The sequence below is a fragment of the Notothenia rossii genome (assembly GCF_949606895.1).
Source record: "Notothenia rossii genome assembly, chromosome: 10".
In the NCBI taxonomy this organism is placed as follows: Eukaryota; Metazoa; Chordata; class Actinopteri; order Perciformes; family Nototheniidae; genus Notothenia; species Notothenia rossii.
This window is the reverse complement of record NC_136908.1, coordinates 49,190,878-49,201,021: the sequence shown is the minus strand read 5'-3', so window position 1 is coordinate 49,201,021 and position 10,144 is coordinate 49,190,878. Positions and strand designations below refer to the sequence as shown.

The window sequence follows — 10,144 nt, the reverse complement described above, 5'->3', positions numbered from 1 at the left end:
AGACGCCGTGACAACAGACGCTCCTCGCGACGCGCTGCCCAGGTGTTCGTTGTGTTGCAGAGATATCCGGACCGTTTCGGAGCTTTATCAGTGGATCATCACGACATGGCCTAACTCGATATTCTTTGTCCATGAACCCGGCTGTCACTCGGACGTCTGAGATGCCGTCTTTCCACACAAACTCCCTCATCTCTCTGAGAACAGCGGGAACACCGTTAACATGAAGACTGACACAGGGGTGATAATTTGAACCGTTTGTGTTTATAACTCGAGAGGGAGAAGCTAGCAGGGAGCTAGCTCGGATATCGGTATTGTGAAGCCATGGCTGGACTCATCAAGAAGCAGATCCTGAAGCATCTCTCCAGGTCAGTGCGCAGCGGGGTTAACAGACAGAGACAGTGAGACACCCTAGTCAACTGTCAGACTGACGATAGCTAGCTAACACCAAAAAGTCACAAACCAAATGTAACCTTTTCTGAACATGAATTGATACATTTCCTCTTGGATTTTAATAAGTTACCCCACATTCCTGCTATCTGTCAGACTGTCAGTTTCATTTTCATCCTTCGTAACCCTCACTGACCTGAGACGTGGCTAACTGAAGCTAACTAGCTAACACTGGGGTAAGCTAGTAAGGAGCTAATCCCTCACCTTTTGCTTTAGCAGGTTGAACCAGTCCAGTGTTCGAGTCAGATTGTTTAAAACAAACCATCTCAGCCTAAGTTCTAAAGGCAGTTTATCATACAACTTCGTGGTTGCTAATACCCAATCTGGTTGAAAAATAAATCACATACTAATGATGTAATAAGACTTGAATTTGACAGAAGTCATTGGGTAAATGAGAAGGCAGTGACATGTACTGTGTAGTGTAGTGCAAGGTACAGGTTTGTTCACACTGCTTTAAACCCTGCTTATCTGCTCTTTACACCTCTTTACATACTTTACATGGAGCCTCAGAACCCAACACAAGATCATTTAGAGGGACACTGCTATACTGCCTCCTTAGTCCAACATTTGACAGCTTTTTGAGGCGCCTTTCGTGTATGAAATAATAGTAATAATGTACAGATTGATGAACCTAACAGTGGTTCGGGATCTGTTTTAATGGCGCTACCACTGGCTACGTAAGGCCCCATATATTAATTTTTTAATGTCTAGCTGTTATAGGCAGCATTCAGCTTTTACCGGTTGCCATGCATTATTTATTGTTTTCCACTGTCCCTCAAGGGACTTTCAATGGACTACTTCCTGGTTTTCTTCCGGAGATAAAGCTACAGAGATGTTGCACTGTTTCCTCCCACACTAACCTGCTACTGACCTACAACAGAGCACCTTCAGACAGAACAGTGTATTGAATAGGATCATTTTGGCAGTATACTAAACTTTAGGTGGACAACTTTTACATGGAATATAAGAAATGAGAGCTGTCACATCTATATAGCAGCTTACAGATGACTAAATCCATCATAGCCTCATTGGTATGCAGGTGGACTTGCTTCTATTCTTGGAAAGAAAAAGCACCAAGATGATGTGGTTGTTGAGAGAAGTCTTTGTGATGAGGTGTGATTAGTTAGTCCTTTTAATGGTCCATACCATAATGGTTTAAAGGGTTGCTTTGTCCTTCACACAATGCCATTTGTCAGCCTGTAAGTGGCATGCCCTTCATTGTCCTTGTTCTCTAAAGTGTGTGTGTGTGTGTGTGTGTGTGTGTGTGTGTGTGTGTGTGTGTGTGTGTGTGTGTGTGTGTGTGTGTGTGTGTGTGTGTGTGTGTGTGTGTGTGTGTGTGTGTGTGTGTGTGTGTGTGTGTGTGTGTGTGTGTGTGTGTGTGTGTGTGTGTGTGTGTGTGTGTGTGTGTGTGTGTGTGTGTGTGTGTGTGTGTGTGTGTGTGTTGCACAAGTGTCTCTGCGTATGACTGTGCATGCCCTCAGCTGCATTAGCATCAACATTGACAGAAAGTGACTGTGAGAGTAGTGATATGTGACGTCATCTTTCTTTGGGCTTGCCATCTGATCTGCTTCGTCCTGGCCTCACTGGTCTGGCACTGAGAGGACGCTCGCCTGTCTGACAGTCAGCCAATCCTGCGCCTCTCAGGTGGGATGATGTCATGGTAAAAGTGTTGATGTCAGAATGCCAAATCATTATCACCTTATGTCCTCTTTTACTGTATGGGTGCAAATATAGTGCGAGTACAATGCACGCTTGAATTATTCAGCTTGAGGATGGGTTACAGGTTTAGTTCAGTTTTTTTATTGAAGTAAGCTTGTATGAGGTTGTTATTTTATATAGTGTATTATTACCTACGGTAAATGGCGGTTAGCATGCATGCACCCAGTTTGGAAAAGAAGGAAGCCTTTTTTTGGTGGTGAAACCATATTTTTCTCCTGATCCCATCCTCAGCAGTACATTGCTTTGCTTCCGTGCCAGTTTCTGTCTGCTTCTCCAAACTGAAGGCGTACAGGGAACCATCCACTGTAGATACTACACTATGGGTGGATAAGTGTACTATACAACCCTAACACAAAGAATCCGAACCATACCTTTAAAGGTTTCCCCTGCTCAGTTGCTGCTTGGTCAGCACCAGCCAGGAATAGTGAACCCTGCTGAGCTCCATTATTCATACACAGTGTAGGTGTGCTTACACAGCTACAGGTTATGTTGTGAGTGTCAACATGTCAGCTCAGCCTCCACGCTGAACTCGTACAGAAGACACACGCCAGTTTTAATACTTTCTGTCACCAGGACACCATCTTTACAGCTCATGGACGTCTGCAGTGGATTCTCCTCCTCTGGATGAGACATGTGCACTGAGGCCTTCACGACATATTAAAGTTGAGTTTTTTTACCAACTGTTACAGGAAGCAATGAGTGGTACTTCCCATGTGCAAGGGTGAGTTTGTTAATATTAAGTGACAAGGCTGAATTGTTGGCATGCATTGGATTTTCTAACATGAGTGTATCGATGAAGACGTTCAAACTCAGGTAGCCCCTGGGGGTGGTTTGAATGACACGGTGTGTTTGTGGGCATTACAGACAGATTTAGATTATCGACAAGGCCCTTCTGGCCCACAGCCAGACAGACAAGATCCTATTACACACATTACACACACGCATTTAGATTGACGTTGAAATGGCTGAACGATGGTAGACATGCCTGGTCACATTCTCTCTTCTTTGTTCCCTCTGAAGAGTGATTTCTTTCTTACTTTCACACACAGTCTAAAGGTCAGGTCCAGCTTCAGAGCTGAAACATGGAGCTGGGAGATATTCAGAGCCTGGAGCCTAATTCCAAGTGTTCAAGTTGAAGATTAAGACTCAAACTTTGGTCTTGCTACAGAGATAATGCATTCCCATTATCTCTCTTCCATCTTACCTACCTAGATCCATCTTTCTCTTTTCTGTGATTCTATTTCCTTTTAATCTTGATATTGATTAATGCTTTCAAAGCGGCAATGTTTTTTTTTTTTTAATTGTTGCTTCATCTACCGTAATCGTAATACACATTTGATGATATCATTTGGCAATCTGCCAAAGCTCAAGATGATGTGCTCACATGTCATCTTTGACAAACAAACCGTTAATCCAACAATATTTATATAGAAATAAAGTTGTGAATTGAGCAGCAATACCTCACTTTTAACAAGATATATTTGGCATGTTTGGTATGTCCGCTTGAGGAATAAATCAATCTGATCTATCAATCAATGTATTGGTTAATGGCTATTTCATTTTAGCTCTGTGCATTGATGAGATTTCTATTTTCTTTTTAGGCAGATTGAAAAAAGAAGGTTATGCAGGTCATCTTTAAGTATCTCCATAATTTGTTCAAACATCCTAATGTTGTTGTTATGGACCCAAACAAATGTCCCCCTCCCCCTATTTATCACGTTTTGGGCCCTCAATATATATATTATTGCTTTGAAACCTCCCCTGGCTATCCTCTCCATACCTTCCTGATTAGAGTAAATGACTACTTATTAACGTCACAAGACCACGGCACAACAGTCCTGCAAACTCGGCATAATCTACATCTTCAGTCCCAGAGGAATGTGGTAGAGGGAGATTTGCTTGATGTGCATAAGTCAAAGCTGTTGAAAGACAAATGTACACAGAAAGGGCCCCAAAGAACGAAGCTGACCACGACCAGCTTCTAATAGACAGAGTGCATGACCCGGGAGATTAGCTGTACATTCAGGAGGGTATGAGATTTAACACAATGGCTTGAGTTTAGCCCCGCCCACCTCCTCTGCTTTTTAGGTTTTTATGTTGAATGTGAAGCATTATAGTGCAGTTTGAATCTGTCAGTGGTGCTTTCAGCATTTTGAAAGATGATTCAATTGCTTTCAGGAAATCTTATGACCGCCAAATGATCCCACAAGAATCGCATCCATTAACTTGTCATCAGTAGAGAGGAGACTGGTAAATATAGGGAAGACTTTAAAACTCTGAGTCAGCTGAGGTTGAGCAGAAGGGATTGTAATGCCAGTGTTAAACCGTGTTATCCATTACGTGCATATATCACACGTCTTTTCTGAGATGTAGTGCCCATTGCAGTGCGAGAGACTCTTTCCATCCTGCAGTTTCTGTGAGATGAGGCACCGTAGAAATCAACTCCACTATTCCCAGCGTTAGCTCACAGCTGGTGGGAAGGCTATTATAGCATGAGTCACGACTGAGTGTCTGGCTGTGGGTGTCTCGTCAGTGAGATATGAAGCACTTGTGTGTGTGTGTGTGTGTGTGTGTGTGTGACATTTGACCAGGGTCCCTTCAGGCCTTGGCATCCTCCTCTGCAGCTACAGACTGTTTTTCCCTTCACACCAAGCTTTGCTCCGTCATGAATGTCCCAGCTCTCTGGGGCCTGCCAATGTAAACTGGCTTCACTCTGAGAGGTGGCCTGTTGACATGTGCGGATGTGGAGTATTGTGTACAGCTTTCCATGTGTTTGTCTTTGCAACTCGCTGATTGTAAGCTTGAGAGTAATTCATATAATCTCTCCTAATGATAACTTGGAGGTTACTTTTTAATAGCTGTTCTGTAGGGACCGGAGCGTGATGTATTTTGTCAAATAAACAAACCCTATGGCTTCAATATCAGAGCAGTGCAGACTGCTGGTACTGCAGAACAATCAAAAGGCACCTTGTGTGCACCACCTATAACTATAAAATAATGGAAATATAACAATAAAAACACCTGGACTTTGCTTTATGCTCTTTTTAAAAACTAAATAAGCAATGCATTTAGATCCTACAGGAAGTGATAAAAGGTTCTTGTTATCTACAGTCATTCACACTTAAGAGGTCAACAGTAGATTCCTCAGGATGAGACTATTTAATGTGCATTTTAGGTAAAGGTTGTGGACAACAACAACACCAACTGGTAATTAGGAGAAGTTTGCACACTTGGGTGGTTGTTACACTGCTGGCCTATACCAGGAGTGCAACAAATACACTAAATGTATCCCTGACTGGCAATACAAATATATTTGGAAATATTGGATTACTTTGAATGAATAGCATTTGAGAGTTCCTTTTTAAAATGAAGGCGGTTGACCACCATTGTATTAAAAAAAAACAGCTAAGCATTTTAGGAACATATACGTGTCATTTATTTGAATTATCTCGATTGTCTGAGTGTGCCACATTGACCACGGGCATGTTGTTAACTTCAGTCGCTGTGGAATCAAATGTCTTGCTATCATTATTCTACTGTCGACATTCACTGTGCTAACGAAGGATTTAAAGGTCACATTCTCCCTTTCTGTTGTTGAGCCAAGCCTGTTGCTCGGTCAAATGAGCACTGGCAGGAAAGAATGGGCCAACATCCCTTTTCTTTTTTCTTCTTCTTGGAAAACCACACTCCTAAATCCCAGAGGATGTCTCCTCTTTCTTTTATATTTAGTGTTTGTGTTTTTTTTCCTTCTCTTTATTCAAGTCTCTATTTTTGTTGCTACGGTCTTGGTTGCTATAACAAGCTGGCTTTCTGTTTGAGTCACTCTGGCCATCTTTGCTCAGGCTCCTCTCTTGCTGGCACTGATGTCATCAGGCTGCGCCACAAATGCACCATCAGGGCACGGAAAAGTGTGTTTCCTTTTCCACAGACATCAGCATTTAAAGAATGGTTTGTTACTATGGTGAAACGTTGCACGCTCATCCCACAGTTGCTAACTACTTTAAGTGGATTTACACACAACATCTATGTTTTTGATGAGTATTATTTTTGTAATCTATTGCCCTTAAAAAGGACATCTTTAACAAATGGACAATTCAGAGCTTATACACAGTATGTTCCTCAGCTTTCAAATAAAAACCGAATGTTTCTAGGTCAAATGTCTAAATCACCCACCAACAGCTTATAGCCCACAACCTGGTTTTGCATATGACATGTATATTTCAACAGTAACTGAACAGATTAATTCCTTTCAAACTGCATTTGTAACACCATTCTCGTTTCATATCATTTCAATTTGAACTGCAAAGATAACCCTTACCAATCTCTTTTGGAAAATTGCCATGACCCAGAAAACGGCACCAGGTTGAAATGCACTTTTACAGAGAGGAATGTGGCCATGGATTTTCACTGTTGAGTAGTTAATATGCCCTCAGACAGGTAGACAGACCCCTCTCCAGCCAGTAGCTAGCTCTAATCTCTTTTATGGGCTGGATTTGGTCCGCTGAACCCGGCCCTGCTGACTGGAATAATGAAAGGAGAAAGATGGCGGTGTGTGAACTTAATACTCTTGTTGCTCCCAGTAATGAGTAGGATCTGTCATTGTAACTCAGCTTTAGTAGCCCATTAAACATCGGATCAACAACATATTATAAGAGAGGGTTTATTACTTTGGGAGAAGGGGAGAGGAAGAGAGGTGACCCCGGGAAGAATCCAGAGGAGGAGTGAGAGAGCTAATGTGAAGCTAGCTGCTTGATACTTGATCGGCAGCAGGAATGAATATTTCACTGCTCACAAGGCTGAGACACTCCAGCACCAACACACACCTCTCAGAGACAGACTGTGTGTTTCTGTCTCTGAGTGTGTGTGTATGCCAACGTGAGCACATATTCAAATTGTGTTTTTGTTTGTGAGGGAGTGTTTTTGTTGTCTTGTTCCGCTGAGTTTGTGTTTGTCTGCCTGCTGCTGAATAATAAATGACACCCAACATGTTGAAGTAGAGAGGAATCTAACTGTGAAAGGGGAAGGTGTTGAATGGAAAGAAACAGGAATTTAAAACGTGTGCAGCGGAACCATAAAGTGTTGCTTTTATGGGGCAAAGTGTATTTCACACTGCAGATACTGATAGTCTCTGTGCACTTTGCTGCGTCTTCCATCAGGGAACACAGACCCTTTGTCTCCCTAAAAGTATCCAGTTACTGAGTGACTCCATACATCAGCACTTTTTGACATTTGCCTTGCGAGGTCTTCTTGCTGCACCTGTGACAGTCATTATAATATCAATACATATGTATCATGTCACAGATTGAAGGCTGTGGGGTTCTTGTCAGTTAGAGAAATCAATATTACCCCCATTAGAAGAGGTTCTCTTTGCCCAATCTGCAGTTTTATTATCTACCCATTCTGCTAATTATTAACCAATAATCAAACTGTTAGCCGAAAACACTAAGTTCATGGAGACTGTCTTTGTATGTTCAATGGTATTTACTTAAGCTAAATAGCTAATATATTTTCCACACCATATCTTTTCATCTTACAGAGACTTTACAATATGTGTACGCAGCATTTACTCATTAGAGAGGTTATACATATCAATAAAAAGCACCTTATCATCTAAGTGAGGCTTGAGTACACTTTCTGTGAACACACAAAGATATTCTGTCCATTTCTAGTATGGATGTGACAGACGACGATTATCCTGAGACTACACACTGTACGATCTCCTTCTTACTTTCTATAAATCCTATACATTGCATCTTTGGATTTTTTCATTATCAAAACGGAATAACTAAGAACCTTGATCCTTCCTTTCCCCTCTCATAGTCAGATGATGTGGTAACTATGGAAACCTAGCAAACAAGTTTAAATAAAGAGGAAAACATGCTTTTTAATATGGGGTTTCTGTTATTTCCATATACAGTGGGGCAAAAAACTATTTAGTCAGCCACCAATTGCGCAAGTTCTCCCACTTAAAAAGATGAGAGAGGCACTTCAACTATGAGAGACAGAATGACAATGGGGGGAAAGAATCCAGGAAATCACATTGTAGGATTTTTAATGAATTAATTGGTAAATTCCTCTGTAAAATAAGTATTTGGTCACCTACAAACAAACAAGATTTCTGGCTCTCACAGACCTGTAACTTCTTCTTTAAGAGCCTCCTCTGTCCTCCACTTGTTAACTGTATTAATGGCACCTGTTTGAACTCGTTATCAGTATAAAAGACACCTGTCCACAACCTCAGTCACACTCCAAACTCCACTATGGCCAAGACCAAAGAGCTGTGAAAGGACACCAGAAACAAAATTGTAGACCTGTACCAGGCTGGGAAGACTAAATCTGCAATAGGTAAGCAGCTTGGTGTGAAGAAATCAACTGTGGGAGCAATTATTAGAAAATGGAAGACATACAAGACCACTGATAATCTCCCTCGATCTGGGGCTCCACGCAAGATCTCACCCTGTGGGGTCAAAATGATCACAAGAACTGTGAGCAAAGATCCCAGAACCACACGGGGGGGACCTAGTCAATGACCTGCAGAGAGCTGGGACCAAAGTAACAAAGGCTACCATCAGTAACACACTACGCCGCCAGGGACTCAAATCCTGCAGTGCCAGACGTGTCCCCCTGCTTAAGCCAGTACATGTCCAGGCCCGTCTGAAGTTTGCTAGAGAGCATTTAGATGATCCAGAAGAAGATTGGGAGAATGTCATATGGTCAGATGAAACCAAAATATAACTTTTTGGTAAAAACTCAACTAGACGTGTTTGGAGGAGAAAGAATGCTGAGTTGCATCCAAAGAACACCATACCTACTGTGAAACATGGGGGTGGAAACATCATGCTTTGGGGCTGTTTATCTGCAAAGGGACCAGGACGACTGATCCGTGTAAAGGAAGAATGAATGGGGCCATGTATCGTGAGATTTTGAGTGACAACCTCCTTCCATCAGCAAGGGCATTGAAGATGAAACGTGGCTGGGTCTTTCAGCATGACAATGATCCCAAACACACCGCCCGGGCAACGAAGGAGTGGCTTCGTAAGAAGCATTTCAAGGTCCTGGAGTGGCCTAGCCAGTCTCCAGATCTCAACCCCATAGAAAATCTTTGGAGGGAGTTGAAAATCTGTGTTGCCCAGCGACAGCCCCAAAACATCACTGGTCTAGAGGAGATCTGTATGTAGGAATGGACCAAAATACCAGGAACAGTGTGTGAAAACCTTGTGAAGACTTACAGAAAACGTTTGACCTCTGTCATTGCCAACAAAGGGTATATAACGAAGTATTGAGATGAACTTTTGTTATTAACCAAATACTTATTTTCCACCATAATTTGCAAATAAATTCTTTAAAAATCAGACAATGTGATTTTCTGGATTTTTTTTTCTCACTCTGTCTCTCATAGTTGAAGTGTACCTAGGATGAAAATTACAGGCCTCTCTCATCTTTTAAGTGGGAGAACTTGCACAATTGGTGGCTGACTAAATACTTTTTTGCCCCACTGTACTTGTAGTTTGTGTCGTTGTCTCGTATCATGTCTTTAACAGCAATGTATAACCTTACATGAAAGGCTCATTTTGAGTGTGCTATTAAAAAGATGTGGGTTTTGTTCTTAAGTATAATTTACCCTGTGATTAATAGTTATTGCCTGGAATTTTTGTTTGAGTTGCTCTGGACAGGCCCCTCTCTGTTCCCCTCCAGAACATCAAGTCTAACAGTTGGGGTTTGTTTGGCCGTCATGGTGCTTGCCAAGAACCTGTATCTATAAATATTCCTAGGCTCAAAGCTGCACTTCTTCTCGTCTGCGTCTCCTAGGTTTGCTAAGAACCTGTCGCCGGACAAGATCAACCTGAGCACGCTGAAGGGGGAGGGCCAGATGACCAACCTGGAGCTGGACGAGGAGGTTCTGCAGAGCCTGCTGGACCTGCCCACCTGGCTCGCCATTAACCGAGTCGAGTGCAACAAGGCCGCCATCAGGGTGAGG

At 42.3% G+C, this 10,144-nt stretch overlaps 1 protein-coding gene across 4 annotated transcripts in view; it reads left to right on the top strand.

Moving 5' to 3' along the window:
• bltp3b (bridge-like lipid transfer protein family member 3B) overlaps window positions 1-10,144 on the top strand; it is a 44,693-nt gene continuing 34,549 nt past the window's right edge. The window contains exons 1-2 of one of the 4 annotated variants that reach the window (XM_079653146.1): window positions 1-365; window positions 9,976-10,138. In XM_079653146.1, the coding sequence (XP_079509272.1) occupies window positions 322-365; window positions 9,976-10,138 (207 nt within the window). In that variant the 5' untranslated portion in view covers window positions 1-321. Of the gene's footprint in view, window positions 366-2,744; window positions 2,829-9,975; window positions 10,139-10,144 lie in introns of those variants that run through there. The other 3 variants (XM_079653147.1, XM_079653148.1, XM_079653149.1) reach the window with 3 other exon arrangements.